This window comes from Anolis sagrei, chromosome 11 (genome assembly GCF_037176765.1).
Source record: "Anolis sagrei isolate rAnoSag1 chromosome 11, rAnoSag1.mat, whole genome shotgun sequence".
NCBI lineage: Eukaryota > Metazoa > Chordata > Lepidosauria > Squamata > Dactyloidae > Anolis > Anolis sagrei.
In genome coordinates, this window is record NC_090031.1 from 8,244,795 (window position 1) to 8,272,019 (window position 27,225).

The following is a 27,225-nucleotide window of genomic DNA, read 5'->3' on the forward strand; positions in this document are numbered from 1 at the left end:
GAGTCAGAAGTAGCAACAGGAGATAAGGAATCGAGTGAAGAGGTGAGTAATAAGGAGGGTTCCCATGGGAATCTACCTGCAGCTACGGAGATCAATAAAAATCTTAGTTTACAAATCAGAGCCGAAAATAGATTCCATCGTTCAGAAAGATTACGTGGGAAAGTTGTGAAAGAAATTTACAATAAATGGAATAGTTTCATGGGTGTCTATTAAACAACAAGTTGTTTCTCTTAAAGTCAGTTCAGGCAGCGCTGCGTTAAAGTGAGAAGCTAAGCCTGAGTTCTCTTGTTCCTGGTTCAAGTCAAGTTTTGATTTTGGATTTAATATATTCTATTCTATGTTCCTGTTCATGTACTCCTGTTCAAGTCTTACTAGTTATATCTTCCTGATTGTGGACTTAGCTCAGGAATCTGTGATTCCTGAGCTTTGTCACCTTTGGAACTTTATGAGACATTTGGATTATTGTTTGGTTATCACCTTTTGCTAAACCTTTTTGGATTCTATATTTTCCTTTCTTAAACCTGATTTTTATATGCTTTTTATGTGTTTCTACAATAAACTGCTTGCTTATATTCCCGGACTCTCGTGTGGTGCGGTGGTCATAGGTGTTTCCAGGCCTGGAGTGCAACAAAACTGCATTAATTCTACAGTGTAGATGGATATTTTCCTTGAGCATATCCCAACTGTGTGTTCGCTAGTTCCCTTTGACCAGCATGAGGTCTGTGAAGTCCCGTTGTGTTTTACTTGACTAAAATTAGTGAACTAAAGCTTTGACTCCGGAGGCTTGGTTTTCTAATAAAGGATTGCATAACTTACCACTCTTTTATAGCGGTTGAATGATTATTCATGGAAAAATTATGCAAAGGAAAAAAAGCAGCCAGGTCCTTGGGGATATTAAAGCTACGTGGTCAACTTTTCCAAATGTTCCTGCCACAGCTTTCTAAACAGCACTCGTCAGCTTCTTCTGGGCTTCTCTCAAGATCCCCAGTATAAACAGCTCGTAATACGGTTTTAATACCTTCTTATATATGAGTTCCATCTATACATTAGTGTTGTCTTGACAGTCCTGCGAGGGGAGGATAATGAAAAGCAAGCTTGCTTCCTTACTATGCCAAGCAATTGGAAAGTGGTGCCATTCCTTCCATTGGGAGTTGTAAGGATGCTAATAGTAATGATATGCTCAGAATTGGAGTAGTAAACAGGAGGGATGTTTGGTAGCAGATGACATTGTTTGGTTTACAAGGAATAAGAAGCCAGCATGACTTGATCTCAGATGTGTCCGTTTATTTGTTCAGAGCGTTTTCCCAGCTCCGCGGACAAAAAAAAACCTTTCCAAGAATGACTTACATGCAAATAACACAAACAGACAAAGCTTTGAGTTGCAGTCTCAAAGACATGGCAAGAAAGGGGATGGGAAGAGGAGGGAAACTAACTCACACACCACTTATTAAACTAACATAGTACAGTGGTTCTCAACCATCCTAATGCTGCAACCCCTTAATACAGTTCATCATGTTCTGGTGACCCCCCAACCATAACATTATTTTCATTGCTACTTCAGAACTGTAATTTTGCTCCTGTTATGAATTGTAATTGTAAATATCTGACATGCAGGATGTATTTTCTTTCACTGGACCAAATTTGGCACAAATAACTGATACACCCACATTTGAATACTGGTGGGGTTGGGGGGATTGATTTTGTCATTTAGGAGTTGTAGTTGCTGGGATTTATAGTTCGCCTACAATCAAAGAGCATTCTGAACTCCACCAGTGATGGAACTGAACCAAACTTGGCACACAGAATTCCCATCACCAGCAGAAAATATTGGAATGGTCTGGTGGGCGTTAACCTTAGTTTGGGAGTTGTAGTTCAGCTACATCCAGAGAGTACTATGGACTCAAGCAATGATGGATCTGGATCAAACTTGGCATTCATACTCAATATGCCCAAATGTGAACACAGGTGGAGTTTGGGGAAAATAGACCTTGACCTTTGGGAATTGTATTTGCTGGGATTTATAGTTCACCTACAATAAAGAGCATTCTGAACCCTACCAATGTTAGAATTGGGCCAAACTTCCCACAACCAACAGAAAATACTGTGTTTTCTGAGGGTTTTTGGTGACCCCTCTGACAACCCCCTCGAGACCCCTCCAAGGGTCCTGACCCAGGTTGAGAACCACTGGGTTATGGTCTCAAAGACATGGCAAGAAAGGAGATGGGAGGAGAACTCACATACCAGTTATTGAAATAACGTAGTAGCACTTACAGTGGCATCTAGAATTGAAACCATTGAGACAAGGATCCATCTCTGCTAGCAGGAAGGATCACATTTGGAGGCTGAAACTTTAGACTAGTCACTTCATCTGTTTGGGACAGAAAATTCAGATATGAATATGTGAATACTGAGATTACACAATGTGTTGCATAAATATTATTCTTTTTCAAATAAAACTTTATTTCTCAACTGAGAAGTCTCCCGTGATGGTTGAGCAACAGAGTTTGTTCAACCTAGAACAGGGTTGATGTCTCCAAAGGACTGCAAAAAGAAGTCTTTTGATTTACAAGAGCAAACCAAGCAATGAGTAAAGCAACAGAATATACAGTATTGTTTAACTCCTTCTTGGAGCCACTTTGGCACAATAGGTTAAACCCTTGTACCGGCTGAACTGTTGGCGCGAAGATCGGGTGGTTCGAATCTGCGAGTTGGGGTGATTTCAGAAAAACTCCTTCTTACAATATAATGGGTTTGGCTACATTGTTATTAGTTACAGTGGGGGGTGGTTGTCGTGTCAGAAGCAGCTTGAGAAACTGCAAGTTGTTTCTGGTGTGAGAGAATTGGCCGTCGGCAGAGACATTGCCCAGGGGATGCCCGGATGTGTTACCATCCTGTGGGAGGCTTCTCTCATGTCCCCACGTGATCCTTTCATTGCTGGCTGCTACTTCTCGATGGATTTCAGGTGGTGCAATACCGGCTAAATAGTATAATTTCTCCAGTGGTATAGGACGTAGTCATCCTGTGATAATGTGGCATGTCTCATTAAGAGCCACATCTACTGTTTTAACATGGTGAGATATATTCCATATTGGGAATGCGTACTCAACAGCAGAGTAGCAAAGGGCAGATGTCTTCACTGTATCTGGTTGTGATCCCCAGGTTGTGCCAGTCAGCTTTTGTATGATATTATTTCTAACACACACTTTTAATTGATATTCAAGCAGTGCTTCTTGGAAGTCAGAGCATGGTCCAAAGTGACTCCTAGATATTTGGGTGTGCTGCAGTGCTCCAGTGGGATTCCTTCCCAGGTAATCCTCAGAGCTCGAGATGCTTGTCTGTTCTTAAGGTGAAAAGCACACGCCTGCATTTTAGATGGATTAAGACTTAGCTGGTTTTCCTTATACGTAAGAGCAGCTGTTCAACTAATGCAAAGCTCCCTCCTTGAGTGGTGATGGCATGATCATCAGCATAGATAAAACTCTATCCCATCTGGCAGTGGCTAGTCATTTGTGTAGAGCTAAAGCTGGAGGTTATTAGTCTGATTCAGAAAAATATGGTTCCTCTAGAAACCCATGCCTTTCTTCCATGTTTCCGGAGTTCCAAGTTGAAGGGTGATAAACCTAATGTCTGGTCTTAATATAATCTTCACTAGTTGATTGCTAGATCTTTTAGGTAGATGTATTATTCTGTACTAAAGGAAGTGCTCAAGGAAATTGAGGTTGAATTTAAATGGGGAAAAATGATATCTTTGCACAGCATGCCCACTTACGGCAACTGGGGTGGTTTCCCTTCCCCTTTCCTGTCCAAACGCAGATTGAGATCTCTACAGGTACATCTGAACATCTCCAAAGTCAAGAGGAATGTTGGGAAGATTTAGACCTTCCTGCACAGCAAGCACTTTTATGTAGCAATGTACGAGCCTCATTTTTAAGTTTGCCATATGTACCAACTACACATATGCTTCTTTCACTGTGTCAGAGCTGTAGATCGTATGTTAGTGATCAGTAATCTTGTGGAAACCGATTGCTACCCATGATCATCAGGTGTCACCCTTTTTTCCTCTATGGAGCTACTTTCTGTAGGATACATGCAATGTGTACAGCCATGAACTGTCATGTAAAAAACCATCTTCTTACGGAGATATTTAGCAGATAGATGGAAGAGTCAGATATGGGCGCTGAGTTCTCTTTCCATTCCTTGAGTGATGTTGCCTTTCTCTGGGCCTAGGAACAATGACCTCAGCTGAGACTATCTGGTTTCCATCTGGTTGCAATAACCAGCCACCTATGGCTGATCTTGTCTGTCTCTGTCTCTCACCCACACATACACACAAACACTGAGGATCTTGCTATGTTGCTCCATTTCTATTGCTTAGCGTGAGTACTGGCTAAAACGTATAGCTGTTGGCACCTAAAGTCGCTCAGAGCTCCAGAGTTGACATCTGTCTGGCGCCGGTTTACGTGAAACATCCTCACACTTCCTTTCGATACTCATGCTTACAAGTCCATACTAACAAACTGTTTACAAGGCGAGTCGGTTCGCAAACCAAATCCAAAGCACATGTTTTTGTTTGATACTGACACTTCCACCCAGCATATTGTTCTGGCTCTGCATGCTAAGCCTTTGGCCAATCTCTGTCATAGAGTAGCCAAGACTTTTTTTAAAATAATAGCTTATGAGACTGGTTGATATTGTGGTTTAATTGGATAGATCCTTATTAGGAAGGGATGGCGGTAGGATTGAGAAATCACCTGCCATTTGAGATCAGCGACTCTCCTCCTCAAGCTGGCGCTGCTCTCCGTCTTCCTCTGTTATATATCCCTCTTGTCAACTCTTCCAGGGACAAAAGTAACTGACCCCCCCCCCCCAAACAATGTCTTTCCTCGGGGTTTAGTTTAGCATTAATTGGTGTCTATTTTATAGGTCCCTCTGAGGTGTCAGCCGCTGTGAGGTTCAACAGGAGGCCAACCTGTCCTGATGCCTCGGTGGCAGCCAGCCTGCCCACTCCTCCTGTCCCACGACACAGGAAGAGTCACAGCCTGGGAAACAAGTGGGTGTTCCGGTCTCCATCCGATCTTACGGTGTATTCCAACTCCAATAAGTTTTAATCCAGCCCCTGAAAGCGCGTTAACACCAACACCATCCTTCGCAGTGTTCCCCTTTCCCTTTTCTAGTCTCACAGTGCCCCCCTTTCCTGATATAACCCCTGTCTCGGACCCTGCTTGTCTAGTCTTACATGTCTTTCACTTATTTATTTATTTACTTGCCTACTTACTTACTTACAGCATGTATATTCCGCCCTACGGAATGTATATTCCACCCTACTTACTTACTTACTTACAGCATGTATATTCCGCCCTTCAGAGCGGATCATAGAACACAACAAACACGGCAAGCATTCAGTGCCATTAAACAGACAGGACAGACAACAGATAGAAGTCAGCTTTTTCCCCCAACTTTGACATCCTGGAGGTTGTGCTCGATTCCGACCACAGGGGGGTGCTGTTGCTCCATCTTCTATGATGAAGAGCCCTTGATCACAGACTTCCTCCTTTCTTTGATCACCAGCATTTTCTGATATTTTCTTTTATGGGTGCCGCAAAATACCTCCCCGCTTAAGTGGTGCCTAATTTCTCTACTCATAGCTCTGAGCTGTTTTTGAATGGCTTAGGTAGACAGTAAGCTGGGCTGAAGGTTGGGTGCTCACCCCGACCCAGGCTTCAAATTGCCAACCTTTCTATTAGTAAGATCTATTGCTGCTGGTGATTAACCAGCTGTGCTAATGCCCAGCCCACTTATGGCCATTGAGTTCCATCCTCTACTGATGTTGGGCATGCATCGTATATTAGTTAAAGGCCAAATACTTTGTAGTTGTGCCTAACCTTAACCCATGCCAAAATACGGTAAACAGAGAGATTGGGGGGAAATTCAACATCAACCTAGGATGTTACTTTGCCCATCCTCTTACGAATTGACTTCAGGATTGAATATTGACTTGTAGACACATCAGAGTCAGATTTAGTCTCCAGATTCCCCATCTATATTGAGCCAACCTCAACTTCATTCTCCCAGCCGCTTGAATCCACCTCTTGTATAGATCATCTAGGCAGTCGATTAGTTCTGAAAGCCAAAAGTGCAGGAGCAATGTGCTCTATCCACCTTCCGCTCAAATACTTGCTCACTTTTATGACCACCGCACAGTCAGGTGATGTCCATTTGGAAACAAAAGGCAGGGAGTGAATGCATGTTATCGGATTACATAAGAACCTTTTGCCTTTTCTCTTCTCCTTCTTCTTTTCCAATTTTCCAGTATGATGTGTCAGTTCAGTGTAGTTGAAAGTAAAAGCGCAACGTTCCCGACAGAGAAACCCCGCCACCTGCTGGATGACAGTGTGCTAGAGTCCCACAGCCCTGTCCGAAACCACACACTAAACTCTGTTTTCACCAATGGTGTTTCCATAGGTAAGTATCCCATAGGTTGCATATAAGAGTCTTGGCTGGATTCTCTGCTTGTCTGTCTCTTCCGCTTTGGCGTCCAGGGAGGCCACTAGGAGCGCAAAACCAGGAAGCGGTCATTTCGTTTCAGGGCAAAAAAGAATCAATTGTTTTGAACAAAATAAATATTTATTATTTATTTATTTGCAGTATTTATATTCCGCCCTTCTCACTCCAAAGGGGGCTCAGGGCGGATCACAATGCGCACATACACGGCAACTATTCAATGCTGTTTTTAGACATACAAAACATGCAGAAAGATAGAAGTAATTCAGCATTTTTTCCAACTTCAGCTCCTGGAGGTTCTTCGCTTCCGTCCACAGGAGAAAGCTGTGGCTTCATTCACTATGACGCCGAGCCTTTTATCGTAGTATTTCCTCCTTGCTCTTTGATCTCCGGCATTTTTTATGGTGTCATAAATTAACCTCCCCGCTTTAAGCAGTCCCTAATTTCTCTACTCACAGCTCAGCTGTTTTTGAACTGCTTAGGTGAACAGTAAACTGGGCTATTAACAGTCAGGAGCTCAAATCCAACTTGGGCCTCAAATTTGCTACCTTCTAATTGGCAGTGATTTATTTCTGCTAGTGATTAACCAGCGACAGCTACTGATTAACTAACTCTAGAACTAACTGTACAATATGGCTTTTTGCTTGCCTAGAAAACTTACACAACTCGCGTTCTCTGTGGCTTGTTTTCTGTCAAACATACTTAACTGTTTTTGGTCTTGTGGTGTGGAGAGTATGCGGCATCTGTATTTGTTCTTCCGTGAGTTTTGTCGGGGCTTTCATTCAATGGAGAAAAGTTAGTGAAGATACAATTGAGTTTTAAGTCTCGTGGAGTGAAGAACACCAGTGAGCACATTGTAGAAACGATATCCTATAGAGGATGTTCTTCAAACGCTTAGCTTTGGCTATGAATGAAATGCTTTATAGTAGACAAGACGTTCAGAACAGTCCACACTGCTTTCAGGGGTTCCTTCTTAGTCAATAAGATGCAGGAAGAAAGTGTGGCTTCCAGCAGACGTGTAGCAGCCAAAAGAAAATATGTCTCTGATGTAGAGCTTTGTATTCCATGACATGAACTTCCTTGTGCAAGAAACAGTTTTATTTATTTACAGTGTTTATATTCTGCCCTGAAGGTGACTCAGGGCGGATCACAGAACACATATACGGCAAACATTCAATGCTGATAAACACTGACAGGACAGTCAACAGGACAGATAGAGGTATATTGGCTTTTCCCGTCTTCGTCATCTTGGAGGTAGTGCTCGATTCCAGCCATGGCTGGTGCTGTCGATCAATCCTCCATGGCAAAGAGCCCTGTTCACAGACTTTCTCCTTTTGGTCAAATAGCTGGCATTTTTCTTGTATTTCCTTATGGTAACATTAAATACCTCTCCGCTAAGCGGTACCTATTTATCTACTCACCGCTGGTTTCTATCTGCTAGGTGGGCAGTGAGCTGGGCTGAAGGTCAGGCACTCACCCCTGATCCAGGCTTCGAACTGCCAACCTTTTGATAGGCAAGATTTACTGCAGCTGGTGGTTAACCTGCTGTACTAAAGCCCGGCCCTATTGGCTGCATGGTGCACTGTGATTATCACATAATAACCTGAATGTAGGAAGATGCCATCATCATATATCAGCTGACCACCAGTGATTGCCATGTTGACATTGGAAACCAAGATGGAGAAGGGCTGAGCTTTCTGGGAGTCATGTTATCATTTGTCACTAAGCACTTGGGCAAAACACATTGCTGAGTTTGGAAAAAGAAATCCATTTAACATTTGCAACTTTAAATTCCCATCCATTACCATTCATGGGAAATTACCTATTTTTCAAAGCCCTGATCCCATAGTGCACGGACATGGAGAAGAAAGGAGGTGCCAGGCTGATGTGTCATGGAACCAAACAGTCTGTTGTTCGATGCTCCTTTTTCTGTGTTCCTGATTAAAGAATCATAAGCCACCCCTTTGTTGTGTGTCCTTTGTCTCTGAATGGTGTGATGATGTCTTGCATATCGAGGTATAATTCTGGTGGGTTTTATTCTCCACACGTCAGAAGGGAAAAGAAAGGTGGAAGGGACATTTGAAATAGGTGGGGGGCCCAGTGGCGCAATGGGTTAAACCCTTGTGCAAGCAGAACTGCTGAAAGGTCAGCGGTTCAAATCCGGGGAGTGAGGTGAGCTCCCATCTGTCAGCTCCAGCTTCCCATGCGAGGACATGAGAGAAACTTCCCACAGGATGGTAACAACATCTGGGCAATGTCACCTGAGCAATGTCCTTGCAGATAGCCAATTCTCTCACACCAGAAGCAACTTGCAGTTTCTCAAGTTGCTCCTGACACGGGAAGAAAATTAAGCATGTATTTTACAACTGACCACAGCAAAATGCCGTTCAGGAATAAATACACAAGCCATTTGGCAAAACTATTTTTCATTCTTGGTTCTTAAATCTGGCTTCTGTTTGTGAATTATGTCAGTGGGATGCTGTATGGCGTTTCCTTTGTGTATAACAGTTTTACTTCTTCAATGTGATTTCAATTGACTTGTTTTTAATAATTGTATGTTTAGTTCTGTTTCAGTATTTATATCTGAAGGTTTTAAATTGTGTTGTTTGTAAGGTGTGAGCCACTTTGGGTCTCGATCAAGGGGTGAAAATTAATAATAATAATAATAATAATAATAATAATAATAATAATTTCTTAACCTGAGTCTGTTTGTTTTTTATAGGAAGCAGTGAAAGCTCAGAATTCAGCGAGGAGCCTTCCTCGGGGATTGAAAGGTGAGTGTCCTCTTGGCCAATAAATGGGGGAACTTGAATGGATGGTATCATGGTCGCTTCCCATCCCATTCTCTCTTTGTAACAAGTGCCTATCTTCTGCTGGCCGGCAGATTGTCGTTTTCTTAAGAGGATTGGTCTTTCACTGCAACACCTTGCTGCTAAGGGAATTCTATGTGTTGATACTATACATTATCAATTTGTATATAAGGTTATTAGGAACAATGTACTTAAAAATAGCATCTGAAATAGTTGTACTACTTAATAGCAGTCTGTGATACTTTTCTACCTAGTAGTCATAGTAATAATAATATTTATTTATTTAATAATAATAATAATAATGATAATAATAAACTTGGGAAGTGCCCAACGTGTGATCCAATACAACAGCCAGCAGAGTGATCTTGTCTGCTGTGGACTCATTTTGTTGTGTTTCAAATAATAATAACAACAACCAGGGGACTCAGGGCAGATCACGTACACGACAAACTGCCAACCTTTCAATCGGCAAGTTTTTCTACAGCTGGTGGTTTAACCCGCAATGCTAAAGCCTGGCCCACAAAAATTTTAACTGTGCTGATATTCAAAAATGTGAATACAGCTTTTCAAAACATCTGCCTTTCATATATATGGCCCTTCATCATCTTCCTGTACATGTCACCATGAAAAATTGATATTTCTGGTTAAGATAGGAGTCACTTTATAGTTCCCTCTCTGTTGTGTTCCTAAGGGGTTTCCTGACATCTTAGACAGTAAGAACAAGTGATAACAGGAAACACCTCATAGGATGTTACGTGTACTCACTCCATACATTCAAAAAATCTTGTTCTATTCCTGAAATGTTGCATTTCTCATCCATCTAATGCAATAGCTTAAATCCACAGCAGACGCAATAAACTAACTGACATACCTTAACCAGGTTACCATAGATTCAGCAGGTCTAATCCAGTGGGCATTAAGAATTAGATTTGGGACAGTGTGTCCAATTCAATTCTCACAGCAAATGATCTGGAGATGATTTTTGTGTGGACATGCTAAGGTACCAAATCAATTGCTTAACTTAATTCTGCAAACATCATTGCTCTCCTAAACCAGGTTCATCGACTACCCTATATACTCAAGTAGAAGCGTAGTTTTTCAGCCCTTTTTTAAGGCTGAAAAAAGCCTCCTCGGCTTATACTCAAGTCAAAATTATTTTTCATTTTACTCTATTATTATTATTATTATTATTATTACATTTATTATTTTACTCTATTATTATTATTTGTATTACAATTACATTATTTTACTCTGTTCCTGATATTTGTATTGCATTTATTATTTTACATTTTTTTATTTTACTCTATTATTATTGTCATTACATTTATGATTTTACTCTCATTATTATTATTGGAAGGATACATAGGCACATTTACATTGAAGAAGGTTAGAATAATGGTTTAATCAGAGTTGGACAGTTTTATGTAAATATTCAAAACCTTTAACCTCCTGATTCCTCAATTAATATAATTTTATTTTGAAATGTACCAGTAGCTGCTGCTTTTCCCACCCTCGGCTTATACTCAAGTCAGAATGTTTTCCCAGTTTTTTGTGGTAAAATTAGGTGCCTTTGCTTATATTCGGGTCGGCTTATACTCGAGTATATATGGTAACCTACTCCGGTGTTTTATTGTCCGCTGCAGTGACCACAACAATGCCTCTTATACACAGCTTCTTCATTACTGCTATATATGTTCCACAACAGTAAACAAGTTCTGAAAATTTTAAAAATATTCTTCGGATAGTACATCTTCTTTCCGCCTGAAGTTTCTTCTCAATTTTACATTGGGAAATGTTGCATCCCGAAAGGTATCTTATCTCCAGTGTCACTCTTGAGAATGCATCATCCAGCATAAACAGGAAGAGAATAATAAACAGTCAAACAGTGATGACAGCACAAAGATCTGTTCTCCGTTCATTTTAAACATCTATTTTTTTTGGTCCCATGGACCCACTTTTTGGTCCCACTTCCTCCCATGGATGTTGAGCACTATGTCACCAGCAGAGATGCCTCTCCAGGGTGGTGAGCATCAAATACAATGTGTGTCCCACAGTATCGTGCATGTGTTTACTTTTGTTGGATGTCTGCACTAAACGGAAAGCACTCACCTGTAAATTTATAAACAGGGGTCGGCTGTATGCCACGCTGGGGCCCAACTGGCGGGTACCAATTCGGAATTCTCCCAGAAGTCGGAGCTGTGTTTACAGGTACATTATAGGCGGTGGCGGGTCTGTCTCTCTCCCGCGGCCATGCTGTCAACTCATATTCCCAACTTTATTTACTTTTCTCTTGCTGATTACAAAAGCCTATTCCCAAGAGCATTGTCATTTCTTTTCTTCCATCTGCCAACTTTCTTTTCGCACCGGGAAGAACTTCCAAGAGTCAAGAGGCAGTTGAAACACTCACTTATATATAAGTTGTTCACATTCACACCATAGAAACCTGCTTGGCCATGTTTACATGCCTTGCTGCATATAAGCATGCTGCACTTCAATGTTGGCTACACTTCCTACCAAAGCGAAGAAGTGTGATTAAGAGCATGCAACCCATTCAAGACAAATTTAAGTTCCTATTTAACTCGATTTCCATTCAGTAAGATAGACACATATGTACAGCAGTGAATAAGAAGCATTGACAAGGAAAAAAAAGATAGCAACTGAGGTTTTCCTTTTTGAGCGGTGAAGTAAATGTATAGTTAGACCAGGGGTCCTCAAACTACGGCCCGTGGGCCGAATACGGCCCTTCAAGGTCATTTACCTGGCCCTCGTTCTGGGTCAACCTAAGTCTGAAATTACTTGAAAGCACAAACAACAACAACAATCCTATCTCATCAGCCAAAAGCAAGTCCACAATTCCCATTGAAATACTAATAAGTTTATATTCATTAAAATTGTTCTTCATTTTAATTATTGTATTGTTTTGAAGTGTTTTTTGCACTGCAAATAAGATATGTGCAGTGCGCATAGGAATTCATTCATGTTTTTTCAGATTATAATCCGGCCCTCCAACAGTTTGAGGGACTGTGACCTGGCCTTCTGTTTAAAAAGGTTGAGGACCACTGAGTTAGATCATTCTTGTACTAACAGGGAAGGCTAATTCTGTATATGCTTAAAGTGATATTGATATTTGCTCGAATTTAATTACAATAGTTAACTATGTAATGAACTGAATTATATCTGAAACTATTTTTCCCCTTTCTAAGCCACTCATACCTAGTTTGTTGCTCCAATTCACAATTCACAACATCGACTTTGGTGGATATTTGTTTATCATGTCAGAAGTGCATTGAGAAAATATAGCTATAATGTATAGGAATCTTTATTTGTACCCCGCCACCATCTCCCCAATGGGGACTCAGAGCGGCTTACATGGGGCCAGGCCCCAACAACAATTACAATAATTATACTAAATTTCCTTTGACCACTGGAGTGCCTCTGGTGTCACTGTAAGAAGGTCCTCCATTGTCCATGTGGCAGGGCTTGGGTAGTAGTAGGTAGTCTGTGGTTTGCTCTTATCTGCACTCGCATGTCGTGGACTCCACTTTGTAGCCCCATTTCCGAAGATTTGGCTCTGCATCTCATGGTGCCAGAGCATAGCCTGTTCAGCGCCTTCCAAGTCACCCAATCTTCTGTGTGCCCAGGAAGGAGTCTCTCATCCAGTCTCAGCCACTGATGGAGGTTCTGGGTTTTAGCCTTCCACTTTTGGACTCTCATTTGCTGAAATGTTCCTGTGTGTACCTCTAGATCTTAGGAAGCTATTTCTTGAATTAATGCAGTGGCATGCTGGCTGATCTCCAAACAGAGGATGGGCCGGAGACGTCACTGCCTTGGTCCTTTCATTTCTGGCTGCTACTTCCCAGCAGATAACAGGTTGTGCAATACCAGATCAACAGTGTAATTTCTCCAGTGGTGTAGGGCATAGACATCCTGTGATGATGCAGCATGTCTTATTAAGAGCCACATCCACATGGTGAGATGTGTTCGACACTGGGCATGTGTATTCAGCAGCAGAGTAGCAAAGCGGCAGGGCAGAGGTCTGCACTGTGTCTGGTTGTGATCCCCAAGTTGTGCCAGTCAGCTTTTGTTTGATGTTGTTTTTAGCACCCATTTTTGCTTGCTATTCAAGCAGTGCTTCTTATAAGTTAGAGCACGATCCAGAGTGTCTCCCAGGTATTTTGTTGTGCTGCAGTGCTCCAGTGGGATTCCTTCCCAGGACATCCTCCGAGCTCGAGATGTTTGTCTATTCTTAAGGTGAAAAGCACATGTCTGTGTTTTAGATGGATTAGGAGTTAGCTGGTTTTCCCTATAATAGGCAGTAAGAGCACCTAAAGCTTTGGAGAGCTTCTGTTCAACCATTTCAAAGCTCCCTGCTTGAGCGGCGATGGCATGATCATCATCATAGATGAAACTCTGTCCCTTCTGGCAGTGGCTGGTCATTTATGTAAATGTTAAACATCGATGGAGCAAACATGCTCCCCTGAAGCAGGCCACTCTAGGCAGTAAAAGCACCTAAAGCTTTGGAGAGCTTCCATTCAACCATGTCAAAGCTCCCTGCTTGAGCGGTGATGGCATGATCATCATCATAGATGAAACTCTGTCCCTTCTGGCAGCAGCCGATCATTTGTGTAAACGTTAAACATCGATGGAGCAAACATGCTCCCCTGAGGCAGGCCGCTATAGGCAGTAAGAGCACCTAAAGCTTTGGAGAGCTTCTGTTCAACCATTTCAAAGCTCCCTGCTTGAGCGGCGATGGCATGATCATAATCATAGATGAAACTCTGTCCCTTCTGGCAGTGGCTGGTCATTTATGTAAATGTTAAACATCGATGGAGCAAACATGCTCCCCTGAAGCAGGCCACTCTAGGCAGTAAAAGCACCTAAAGCTTTGGAGAGCTTCCATTCAACCATGTCAAAGCTCCCTGCTTGAGTGGTGATGGCATGATCATCAGCATAGATGAAATTCTGTCCCTTCTGGCAGTGGCTGATCATTTGTGTAAATGTTAAACATCGATAGAGCAAACACACTCCCCTGAGGCAGGCCGTCCTAGGCAGTAAGAGCACCTAAAGCTTCAGAGAGCTTCTGTTCAACCGTTTCAAATTGCTTGAGTGGTGATGGCATGATCATCATCATAGATGAAATTCTGTCCCTTCTGGCAGTGGCTGATCATTTGTGTACATGTTAAACATGGATGGAGCAAACACGCTCCCCTGAGGCAGGCCGTTCTAGGCAGTAAGAGCACCTAAAGCTTTGGAGAGCTTCCATTCAACCATGTCAAGGCTTATTATTACCACCAAATAATAATAATGGTAATAATAATAATAATAATAATAATAATAATAATAATAGTGAGCAATGTATTTTTTCACTCAACACTAGAGTACAAAATCTAAAGAAATCCAACTAGCAAAGGTGCACAAATCCTCCAGCATCACCAAGAATAGCAACACAATATACTTTGTTCAGGATCATCAAGCAACCCTGTGAAGAACAGAAATGTGTATAGTAGGAAACCAATAGCGGATGGATGCAAATTATCTGGTAGTCTCTCTTTTCTGTTTCTTCAGCGTTAGTCAGAAGAAAGGATTAGTCCTTCACCGCTCCTCTTCTCATGACTTCTTCTGTCCCTCTTCATAATAACTGGATTCCTTCGTAGGCTTGCCTTGTGATGGACGCTTTGGGGAAAGGGATGTGACCCCGCAGATGAGAAAAGGACGCTTCACCTTCTCAACGTCCTTGCTCTCCTCCACATCTTTTCATTTCAATCCTTATTTGACTTGCCTTTATTTCATTCTGTCTTTGTGCCTTTTTTTCAAAAATAAATATTTTTTTCCAAACGTTTCTCATCTGTTTCTTTCTTGCATTACATAGGGCGCCATGATCTTTGGTGACAAAGTATGGTTTGCATTTATTTGGAGGCAAAAGATGTGAATGTTTGTTATCCTTGGTGTTCTGAGATCTGTCAAACTGGGCTCTGGCCCACGAAAGCTTTTGATACAATCAATCTTCTAGTCTTTAAGAGCCCACAAGTCACGTCATTGATGTTCGGCAAAGGTGCCTGGATTCCTAGGTCTGCAAAGTGGAACAGTGCATCCTTGAACACTGGTGTTTAAGCCATTTTTTTAAAGTGAGGTAGAAAAATCCGATGTAAATTTTGGACATTTTAATCAATAAGTTTGGGGTTCTTTCTGTCCGCTCCCACCAAAGTGTTGCCATTTGTTGTTTCCAGCCCCACAGGCGCCTGCAGCTGCACTTCGGCAACTTCCATGGGCGTCGTTACAATGGAGGGGCCTTTGAGAAGGAAGACATTACTGAAGGAAGGCAGGAAGCCTACAGTAAGTTTGTTACTGTGGTTGTGCCCTTGTTTCCTTTCCACAATTTATGGCTCTCTCTAATAATTGTGAGCCTGTGAGTATTCTTGCAGAGGGCTGCACAGATCACTGCAGCTAACGTTGTCCCTGCAGGAAGAATAATAAGCCATCTCCTGTTTACCTTTAGCTAATGGGATTTAAAGCAGGCATGGGCAAACTTTCTAACTTGGGGGTCGCATGCTAGCACTCCCTGCTAGGAGGACTGGTTTCCCAGTGATGGAAGGAAGGAAGGGAAGGAGAAAGGAAAGAGGGAAGGAAGGATGAAAGGGAGGAAGGGAAGGGTGGAAGGAAAAAAGAAGGGAGGGATAAAGGAAAGACAAAAAGAAAGGAAGGAAGGAAAGAAGACGAAAGAGGGAGAGGGGGAGGAAAGGGAAGGAAGAGTGAAAGGGTGGAAGGAGAAAGAGGGAGGGATGGAAGAAAGGAAGAGGTTAAGAAAAGAAAGAGAAGGAAGGAAAGACAAAAGGAAGGTAAGGACGAATGGGTGGGAAGGAAAAAGAGGGAAGGAGGGAGGAAGGAGGGAAGGAAGGAAAGACAAGAGGGAAGAAATGATGAAAGGGTGGAAGGGAAGGAGGAAGGAAAAAGAGAAGGAAGGAAGGATAAAGGAAAGAGAGAAGGAAGGAAATACAAAAGAAAAGGAAGAGAAGGTTGGAAGGCGAAAGAAAAAGAGATGGAGAAAAAAGGGAAGAACGAAAGGATGAAAGGGGAGGATGGAAGGAGAAAGAGGGAGGGAAGGAAGAAAGAGGGTAAGAAAAGAAAGAGAGAAGGAAGGAAAGACAAAAGGGAGGTAAGGACGAAAGTGTGGGAAGGAGGAAGGAAAAAGAGGGAAGGAGGGAGGAATGAGGGAAGAAAAGACAAAAAGGAAGGAAGGATGAAAGGGTGGAAGGGAAGGAGGAAGGAAAAAGAGAAGGAAGGAAGGATAAAGGAAAGAGAGAAGGAAGGAAATACAAAAGAAAAGGAAGAGAAGGTTGGAAGGCGAAAGAAAAAGAGATGGAGAAAAAAGGGAAGAACGAAAGGATGAAAGGGGAGGATGGAAGGAGAAAGAGGGAGGGAAGGAAGAAAGAGGGTAAGAAAAGAAAGAGAGAAGGAAGGAAAGACAAAAGGGAGGTAAGGACGAAAGTGTGGGAAGGAGGAAGGAAAAAGAGGGAAGGAGGGAGGAATGAGGGAAGAAAAGACAAAAAGGAAGGAAGGATGAAAGGGTGGAAGGGAAGGAGGAAGGAAAAAGAGAGGGAAGGAAGGGAAGTATAAAGGAAAGAGAAGGAAGGAAAGACAAAAGAAAAGGAAGAGAAGGGTGGAAGGCGAAAGAAGAAGAGATGGAGAAAAAAGGGAAGGACGAAAGGGTGAAAGGGGAGGATGGAAGGAGAAAGAGGGAGGGAAGGAAGGAAGAGGGTAAGAAAAGAAAGAGAGAAGGAAGGAAAGACAAAAGAGAGGTAAGGACGAAAGTGTGGGAAGGAGGAAGGAAAAAGAGGGAAGGAGGGAGGAATGAGGGAAGGAAGAAAAGACAAAAAGGAAGGAAGGGTGGAAGGGAAGGAGGAAGGATAAAGAGGGGGAAGGAAGGAAGGACGGACAAAGGGGAAGGAAGGAGAAAGAGAGGGAGGAAAATGGAAGGAAGGACAAAAAAGTGGAAGGGGAGAATGAAAGGAGAAAGGGAAGAAAGGAAAGACAAATGGGAGGGAAGGACAAAAGCGTGGAAGGGAAAAAGAAGAAAGAAAGGACAAAAGTTTGGAAGGGAATGGAGGGGGGGAGGAAAGAGAAGGAAAGGAAGACAAAAGGGAAGGAAGGAGAAAGAGGGAGAGAGGGAAGGAAGTGAGGGAGGACAAAAGGGTGGAAGGGAATGAGGGAGAAAGAAGGAGGGAAAGAGGGAAGGAAGGATGAAAGGAAAGGAGAAAGCCGTGAGGAAAGGAGGAAGGAAAGAAAGAATGAAGGAAAGATAGGGTGGTGAGAGAGGGGAGGGCCTGAGAAAAGAGCCGAAGGGGCCGCATCTGGCCCCTGGGCCTGGGTTTGCCCATGCTTGATTTAAAGGCATGTCTGTTGCGATCCATAGTGATTACCCCACTCCACCATATCAGAGTTTTGTATTTTTGTTCAATTTAAGTATGTTTGGAAGGTTGTTGTTTTTAAAGAAGAGGGTAAGGAGCAGGGGTTTAAAGATATGAAGGCATCTATTTCTTGTTCTTTCAAGTCAGCCCTGGTCTGTAGTGACCCGTTAATAGACATAGGGTTTCCCTGGCAAGATGTCTGCTATTGCGATCCTCTTAGGTTGAGAATATGTGACCTGCCTTTGGTTGGATGGCTATTTATTTGATCCAACAGTAAAACTGCTGTACCACACTAGTGAACCATTTAAAAATGAATCCCCATAACTCAGAGGGAAAAGCACTCTGGTTATGAAGCACTCTCTCACTCACCACTCAAGGAGTAGTGTCAGAAGCCCATTTGTAACTGTGATCCATTGAGTTATTACATATCCTGGCCAGCAGCAGGCAGCATATAACCAATTTTTGGACATTGAAAGCCAAAGTACCAATTATGCTTTCTTTCAAGCTTAAGCATTACCCCCAGTATTTCTCTTTGGTTTAGATCAGTGTTTCTCAAACTTAGAGGGTCGCAAGTGGGGTTTCACATATTTCTGATGATTTTAGGAACCTTTTTGGTAGAGAAGGTTGAAGATCTTTCCTCCTGTCCTTTTCTTCCTTTTTGGTCTTGGTGAACTACAACTCCCAGAATTCAAAAACAGCCCCCCAACCTCACCAGTATTCATTGTGGCCATATAGGTAGCATGCCAAGTTTGGTGCAGATCCATTGTGGGCTGGGTCCAGAGTGCTCTTTGATTGTAGGTGAACTATCAATCCCAGCAACTACAACTCCCAAATGTCAAGGTATATTTTCCTCAAACTCCACCAGGGTTCACATTTGGGCATATTGAGGATTTGTGTCAAGTTTGGTCCAGATCCATCATTGTTTGAGTCCAGAGTGCTCTCTGGATATAGGTGAACTACAACTCCCAAAGCCAAGGTCAATGCCCATCAAACCCTTCCAGTATTTTCTCTTGGTCATGGGAGTTCTATGTGCCGAATGTGGTTCAATTCCATTCTTGATGTAGTTCAAAGTGCTCTTTTATTGTAGGTGAACTATAAATCCCAGCAACTACAACTCCCAAATGTCAAGGTCTATTTTCCCCAAACTCCATCAGTGTTCACATTTGGGCATATTGAGGATTTGTGTCAAGGTTTGTCCAGATCCATCATTGTTTGAGTCCACAGTGCTCCCTGGATATACGTGAACTACAATTCCCAAACCCAAGGTCAATGTGGCGCAGCTGGCTGAGTGTCAGCTGCATTAAGATCACTCTGACCAAAAGGTCATGAGTTCGAAGCCAGCCCGGGTTGGAGTGGGCTTCCAACCAATTGTGTAGCCTGTTGTCGACCTTTGCAACCCGAAAGACAGTTGCATCAGTCATGTAGGAAAATTAGGTACCACCTTGTGTGGGGAGGCTAAATTAACTAATTTATGAGGCCATAAAAAAAAGACTCCAGCAAAGCACTCCAGCAAAAGCATGTGGGGAATGCGGAAGTACTTAATCAGTGTCGCAGATGGACGATGAAAGCGACAGCTCCCCTAGTGGCCAGAAAAAGTTAAATAGCCTCTGTGTATGTCTGTATATGTTGTATGTCAAATTGGCATTAAATGTTTGCCATATATGTGTACATTTTAATCCGCCCTGAGTCCCCTGCGGGGCGGAATATAAATACTGTAAATAAAAATAAATAAATAAAAATGCCCACCAAACCCTTCCAGTATTTTTTCTTGGTCATGGGAGTTCTGTGTGCTAAATTTGGTTCAATTCCATCCTTGGTGGAGTTCAGAGTGTTCTTTGATTGTAGGTGAACTATAAATTCCAGAAACTACAACTCCCAAGTGACATAATCAATCTCTCCCCAACCCCACCAGTATTCAAATTTGGGGGCATTGGGTATTTGTGTCAAATTTGATCGAGTGAATGAAAATACATATCAGATATTTACATTACGATTCATAACAGTAGCAAAATTACAGTTATGAAGTCGCAACGAAAATAATGTTATGGTTCGGGGTCACCACCACATGAGGAACTGTATGAAGGGTTCACGGCATTCGGAAGGTCGAGAAACACTGTCTTGATTTGAAAGAAGAGTGGTTTGGTAGACAGGGGGTCTTAACAGCAACAATATCAATAGTAAATATAATAATTCATTTTATCATCTTCTCAGCTTTCCTCCTGGACTAGATACTGGGTCACCCTTTCAGGGTCTACACTGATTTACTTTGGAGCCAAGTCCTTAAGAGGCACCGAAAGAAAACATGTAAGTCATGGATTTGGCTTATGCCCATCATCCACAGATAGATCCCAGTGGATCAGGGGATGGATATGTGCTGAGGTCACTCTTTGTGCTTCTCTTTTTCTCTTCTAGTATAAATCAACTCCGGGAAAAAAGGTTTCCATTGTAGGCTGGATGGTGGCACTACCTGACGATCCCGAACACCCTGATATTTTCCAGCTAAATAACCCAGATAAAGGTAGGCATAATTATGAGTTATATGTGTTGTTGAGGCCTTTCATGGCTGGAACAACTGGGTTGCTGTGAGTTTTCCAGGCTGTCTGGCCATGTTCCAGAAGCATTCTCTCCTGACGTTTCACCCACATCTATGGCAGGCACCCTCCGAGGTTGTGAGGTCTGTTGGAAACTAGGCAAGTGGGGTTCATATATCTGTGGAATAATGTCCAGGGTGGGAGAAAGAACGCTTGTGTGTTGGAGGGCAGTGTGAATGTTGCAATTGGCCAGATTGATTAGCATGGAATAATAATAATAATAATTATTATTATTATTATTATTTATACCCACCACCATCTAATAATAATAATAATAATAATAATAATAATAATACTTTATTTATACCCTGCTACCATCTCCCCGATGGGGACTCAGAGCGGCTTACATGAGGCCAAGCCCAAATGACAATTACAATAAAGAAAAACAAAAACACAAACCGAAAATAGCCTTGCAGCTGCAAAACCTGGATGCTTCCTGCCTGGGGAGATCCTTCTACAGACATAAACAAAATCCAACAAATGCTCCGTTCAGCAAAGGACAAGAGGGATCTTCTCACCTCTGCAGGAATCTCCCGTATCCCATGCAGATGTGGACAAGTCTACATAGGGACCCCCAAACACAGCATCATTGTCTAGACATGAATCAAGGAACATGAGAGGCACTGCAAAGTACTTCAACTAGAGAAGCCAGCCATATCTGAGCACTTGGTGAACCAACCCAGATACAGCAGATTACTTAACATTTTATCCTGTGCATTTGGCCCACCCTTTGTGTTTGATTTTATTATGTTATTTTGCACTGTTTATTTTATTTTGTTACTTTATGTATTTTGTTGTGATGTAATTTTTCTGTTGTTTTGTGTCTAACTTTGCTGTATTATTTTTGGGCTTAGCCTCATGTTAGCTGCCCCGAGTTCCCTTTGGGGAGATGGTGGCAGGGTATAAATAAAGATTATTATTATTTACATTATTATTTACATTATTATTATTATTATTATTATTATTATTATTATTATTATTGAGGAGCCCCGGTGGTGCAGTGGGTTAAAGCCCTGTGCCGGCAGGACAGGTCACAGGTTCGAATCTGGGGGGAGGCAGATGAGCTCCCTCTATCAGCTCCAGCTCCTCATGTGGGGACATGAGAGAAGCCTCCCACAAGGATGATAAAATCATCCAAGCGTCCCCTGGGCAACGTCCTTGCAGACAGCCAATTCTCTGACACCAGAAGCAACTTGCAGTTTCTCAAGTCGCTCCTGACACGACAAAATAATAATAATAATAATTATTATTATTATTATTATTATTATTATTACAGAACACAGAAATGCTTGACCATTCTAACAACCACCATGGATTTCAATGACACAGAGAAGTCATTGAAATCCACAAGTATGTAGACAATGTCAACAGACAGGAATAAACCATGAAAATGAACCAAATCTGGCTACCAGTATTTAAAAAACTCTAAAATCAGGATAGTAAATAAAGAGGAACACTCAAACAACAGGGGGATTCCTGACATGAAAACATTAGGATCAGCTAACACCTCCCAACAAAGGATTCTGCCAGGCAGGAAGCAGTCAGGCTTTGACGCTGCAAGGCCATTCAGTGCTAATCCAAGTGGCCAATTGCAACATTCACACTTGCCCCAAGTGGACAAGAGTTCTTTCTCCCTTCCACAGATATATAAACCTCACTTTTCTAGTTTCCAACAGACCTCCAACCTCTGAGGATGCCTGCCACAGATGTGGATGAAACGTCAGGAGTGAATGCTTCTGGGACAAGGCCAGACAACCCAGAAAACTCACATCAACCCATTTCTTTTATTGCTAAATCTGTGGCCTTCTTTCTCTTATTGCTACCTGAGTCTCTCAAAATAACCAAGGTTCAACTTTGTTCTTCAATTTTGTAGGCAATGTTTACAAGTTTCAGACTGGTTCGAGGTTTCATGCAATACTGTGGCACAAACATTTGGATGATGCGTGCAAAAGCAACAGGCCTCAGGTAAGGCATTTTCATTTTGGGCCCGGGTAAAGAAGCCAGTTAATTTTTTTGTAGGTTTTACTAAAATAAGCAACAGCGAGTGGTTTACAGCTCCACTGTTTAGCTGTAGTTTCTGCCAGGCTTTGCTTAGAAGCAGAGCAAAACCTGTGACTCCCGCCAGCAATGGATTTGGACCAAATTTGGGACACAGATCTCCTCCCATGACCAATCTATACGCATAATAAAAGTGAAGATACGTATGTATGTGTGTGGCAAGGGAGTCCACTTACACAGGCAGTCTCTTCCACAAACAGCTATGGCTCCCACTACTCGGGAGACACCAATGGCCCTCCAACGACATTACAGGTTATAGTGAGCACCATGAACATGTCCAAGAGCCCTGCCAATGTTCTCCACAAAGACGATACTGCCCACTACCCAAGTGAAGGCTTTCATGCGGGGACAATTTCATCCTAGATTTTATGTGTTTCTTCCAACACAGACATCCTAGTTGATGCTAAAAGGTGACTTAAATCAGGGTCTTTTAGAGTTAAGTCTCTTCCTCATGTCCATATGGTAGGAACTCTGATGGCAGAATGAGAAAGAAAAGGAAGCTCTCCCCTCCTGCAGGAAGGGGTGGAGCCAAACAGTACTGATTGACAGCTATAAGTAACCAATCCATACAACTATGCATAAGCAGGGTAAAAGGGGCGGGATTAAGCATGATACAACAGCTTAAATCTTGCAATTAACAGTTTTACACATAGGTGGCGCCACTTGCGCCGTCACAGATGGATCTGGACCAAACGTGGCACACAGACCTGATATGCTGAAATATATTACTGGAAGGGTTTGAGAGGAATGACTTTCCTTTCTGGGAGTTGTAGTTCACCCACAATTAGAGAAACTGTGACCTCCACCGATGATGGACCTGGACCAAACTTGGCACACAGAACCCCCATTACAAACTCAACCTACTGGAGGGATTTGAGGGGACTGACTCACCATAGTGTAGTTTACCCTACAGCCAGGGAGCACACTGGACCCCACTGATGATGCATCCAGAGCATACTGGACTGGATGACCCTGGGTGTTTCTTCCAACTCAAGGATTCTATTATTCATTCATTCATTCATTCATTGTGTCTTCCTTTACGGCCGAATGGGATTGGACTGGATGGCCATTGGGGTTTCTTCCAACTCTATGATTCCATGATTCATTCATTCATTCGTTGTGTCTTCCTTCATGGCAGAATGGGATTAGACTGGATGGCCATTGTGGTCTATTCCTACTCTATGATTCGTTCATTCATTGTTTCTTCCTTTATGACAGAAGGGGGTTGGATTGGATGGCCATTGGAGTCTCTTCCAACTCAATGATTCTGTGATTCATTCATGGCAGAATGGGGTTGGACTGAATGGCCATTGGGATCTCATCCAACTCAATGATTCATTCATTCAATCATTCATTCATTATGTCTTCCTTTATGGGAGAATGAGATTGGACTGGATTGCCATTGGAATCTCTTCCAATTCTATGATTCATTCATTCATTGTTTCTTCCTTTACAACAGAATGGGATTTGACTGAATGTCTGTTGGGATCTCTTCCAACTCTGTGATTCATTCATTCATTCATTCATTCATTCATTCATTATGTCTTCCTTTACGGCCAAATGAGATTGGACTGGAAGGCTATTGGAATCTCTTCCAGCTCTATGATTCATTCATTCACTCATTGTGTCTTCCTTTATGGCAGAATGAGATTGGACTGGATGGCCATTGGGTTCTCTTCCAACTCTATGATTCTATGATTTATTCATTCATTCATTGTGTCTTCCTTTATGGCAGAAGGGAGTTGGATTGGATGGCCATTGGGGTCTCTCCCAACTCAATGATTCTGTGATTCATGTATTCATTCATGGCAGAATGGGATTGGACTGAATGGCCATTGGGATCTCTTCCAACTCTATGATTTATTCATTCATTCATTGTGTCTTCCCATACGGCAGAATGGGATTGGACTGGATGGCCATTGGGTTCTCTTCCAATTCTATGATTCTATGATTTCTTCATTCATTCATTGTGTCTTCCTTTATGGAAGAAGGTGATTGGACTGGATGGCCATTGGGTTCTCTTCCAACTCTATGAATCTATGATTCATTCATTCATTCATTGTGTCTTCCTTTATGGCAGAAGGGAGTTGGATTGGATGGTCATTGGGGTCTCTCCCAAATGAATGATTCTCTGATTCATTTATTCATTCATGGCAGAATGGGATTGGACTGAATGGCCATTGTGGTCTCTCCCAACTCTATGATTCGTTCATTCACTCATTGTGTCTTCCCATACAGCAGAATGGGATTGGGCTGGATGGCCATTGGGTTCCCTTCCAACTCTATGATTCTATGATTTATTCATTCATTAATTGTGTCTTCCTTTATGGCAGAAGGGGATTGGACTGGATGGCCATTGGGTTCTCTTCCAACTCTGTGAATCTATGATTCATTCATTCATTCATTGTGTCTTCCTTTATGGCAGAAGGGAGTTGGATTGGATGGTCATTGGGGTCTCTCCCAAATGAATGATTCTCTGATTCATTTATTCATTCATGGCAGAATGGGATTGGACTGAATGGCCATTGTGGTCTCTCCCAACTCTATGATTCGTTCATTCATTCATTCATTGTGTCTTCCCATACAGCAGAATGGGATTGGACTGGATGGCCATTGGGTTCTCTTCCAACTCTATGATTCTATGATTCAATCATTCATTGTGCAATCCTTTATGGCAGAATGGGATTGGATTGGATGGCCATTGTGATCTTTCCCAACTCATTCATTCATTGTGTCTTCCTTTATGGCAGAATGGGGTTGGTCTTGATTGCTTTTGGGGACTTTTCCAACTTTGAGATTCCATGATTCTATGATCCATCAACTTTTCCTTTTTTTTCCTTGCAGGTACCTGCAAACCTTATGTCATTTGAATAACAAGCTCTGGTCCCTGGTGTAAATTTCAAGTGCCAAACTGCAGAATGGGAACATGGGGTTCCTCAAAGGAGGACGGAGGAAGGGAATTCCTTGACTGAGTGAGCCAGCTGTCTGCAACAGCAATTTCAGCACTTTTCTATATGACTTGAACGTAGCGATGACACCACTTCCTAAAAGCAGGAGGTGAATGTTGTCCTTAGGAAAGGATCTGTCCCCAGGTGCTGGAGGGAACGATGCTTTGAGACTGATGGAAGACGCAGGATCCCCAAATCCTTGAGTTTAGCTTTTGTGGTCACAGACTGCTGTGGATGTCTCTCCTTCCCACAAAACTGTGCATCACATCTTCTGCGGATTTTTTTTTAAACTGCTCTTTTTATCGTCGAGCTGCGTTATGTGAACCGAAGGAACATTTAGCCCATGTTGGGTTGTTTTTTTTCTCCTCTTCAATTATTTCTAATGCACAACAACAACAACAAGAAAAACAATTGACAGTGTTAACTTTGCTGCAAAAGTGTCAATTAGAATAGAACATTGTGGAACAACGTTTTTATAACCTTAAGTGCACTGAGTCGCTTGGCAATGTGGCTGCCTCAGATTTTTGTATCAAACCCTAGGAACAAAAACGGATGTTCATACACCTGAGCTATTTGGGAAATGTGTATTTTGGCACCAGGTAAAAATAACCGCCTGTGATTTAGTGTTTTCGTTTCTTGTAATTTGGCTGTGCTGCTTGAGTCGAATGAACTCGTGGTGCCCAGGCAGAGGAAGGGTCCGCCGCTGCTGAAATGGGTTCCTTCACACACACACACAATTTGCCTTAAATTGTTTTGGTTTGTTCTTTTTTGAAGTGCGGGTGCTGTTCATCAGAAATGTCCTCCTGAGAATTGCATTGGTTCTTCCTGACTCCACCTGCTTTAGGCCAAAAGAACCTTACATTGGATGCCATTTTTCTCCTAAAAGGTGGTTTGACACCGAATCCGGCTTTTGCTCGCAAAAGAAAGCCAGACTCTTTTGCCCAGTATCTGAACAATGGCCCAGAGTTGCCTGTTAGGAATACATATGAGTGAAATGTACGAAGGTTATCTGGAAAGTACGATTACAATTTTTTAAAAAAAAATACAAACAATGAATACATTTTAATCAATTTACATGGATTGTAGCATTATTTTTCCACATAATGATCATTCAGTTCAATACATTTTGTCATCTGTGGGATGAGTTTTGGATGCCTGTGTCATCGAAGTTTCCCTCCACCTTTATCGGCCAGTTTGTCACTTCGATTTTCACCTTGTCGTTGTCAGAAAAGTGTTTCCCACCAAGGTATTCCTTCAGTGTAAATGATAGTCACTGCTGTCTCGGCTTAAAATATCCCAACCAAATGGAGTAAACCGCTCTTGTGTTGCATGAGCGGTATATAGACGCGCATTGTCATGAAGGAGACAGGCTCCCGCCGTCAGCATCCAACGACGTTTGTTTTGGATGGCTCTGTGAAGTTTCTTTATGGTCTCACAATATATTCCGTACCCATTTTGTCACATGCTGTCTTGACATTATGTCCTCTCCATAAACTGAAACGATTTTTCGATGAATCGCAGCGGTGTTTATGCCCTTAGCATTTAGGTAGCATATTACAGCGTGAAATTCACCCTTAGAGGGAAACAGAATGAGGACAGTGGGTTGTTGTAGGTTTTTGGGGGCTATATGGCCATGGTCTAGATGCATTCTCTCCTGATGTTTCCCCTGCATCTATGGCAAGCATCCTCAGAGGTAGTGAGAACTAGGAAAAAGGGTGTGGAATGACCAGGGTGGGACAAAGGACTCTTGTCTGCTGGAGCTGGGTGTGAAAGTTTCAACTGACCACCTTGATTAGCATATAATGGCCTGACAGTGCCTGGAGCAAGCTTTTGTTGAGAGGTGATTAGATGTCCTTGTTTGTTTCCTCTCTGTTGTTGTGCTGTTGTAATTTTTGAGTTTTTTAATACTGGT

The 27,225-nt window shown here is 42.3% G+C and overlaps 1 protein-coding gene across 8 annotated transcripts in view; it reads left to right on the forward strand.

Annotated features, from left to right (window-relative positions):
* The window catches only part of RALGPS1 (Ral GEF with PH domain and SH3 binding motif 1), a 209,094-nt gene extending 182,751 nt beyond the window's left edge, over positions 1–26,343 (forward strand). For 5 of the 8 annotated variants that reach the window (XM_060757388.2, XM_060757392.2, XM_060757390.2 and 2 more), the window contains exons 13-21: positions 4,924–5,050; positions 6,311–6,462; positions 9,224–9,275; positions 11,439–11,519; positions 15,539–15,644; positions 19,928–20,020; positions 20,129–20,234; positions 22,181–22,272; positions 25,210–26,343. In XM_060757388.2, coding sequence (XP_060613371.1) covers positions 4,924–5,050; positions 6,311–6,462; positions 9,224–9,275; positions 11,439–11,519; positions 15,539–15,644; positions 19,928–20,020; positions 20,129–20,234; positions 22,181–22,272; positions 25,210–25,239 — 839 coding nt within the window. In that variant the 3' untranslated portion in view covers positions 25,240–26,343. The remainder of the gene's footprint in view (positions 1–4,923; positions 5,051–6,310; positions 6,463–9,223; positions 9,276–11,438; positions 11,520–15,538; positions 15,645–19,927; positions 20,021–20,128; positions 20,235–22,180; positions 22,273–25,209) is intronic. The other 3 variants (XM_060757394.2, XM_060757395.2, XM_060757396.2) reach the window with 3 other exon arrangements.
* Positions 26,344–27,225: the final 882 nt, after the last annotated feature.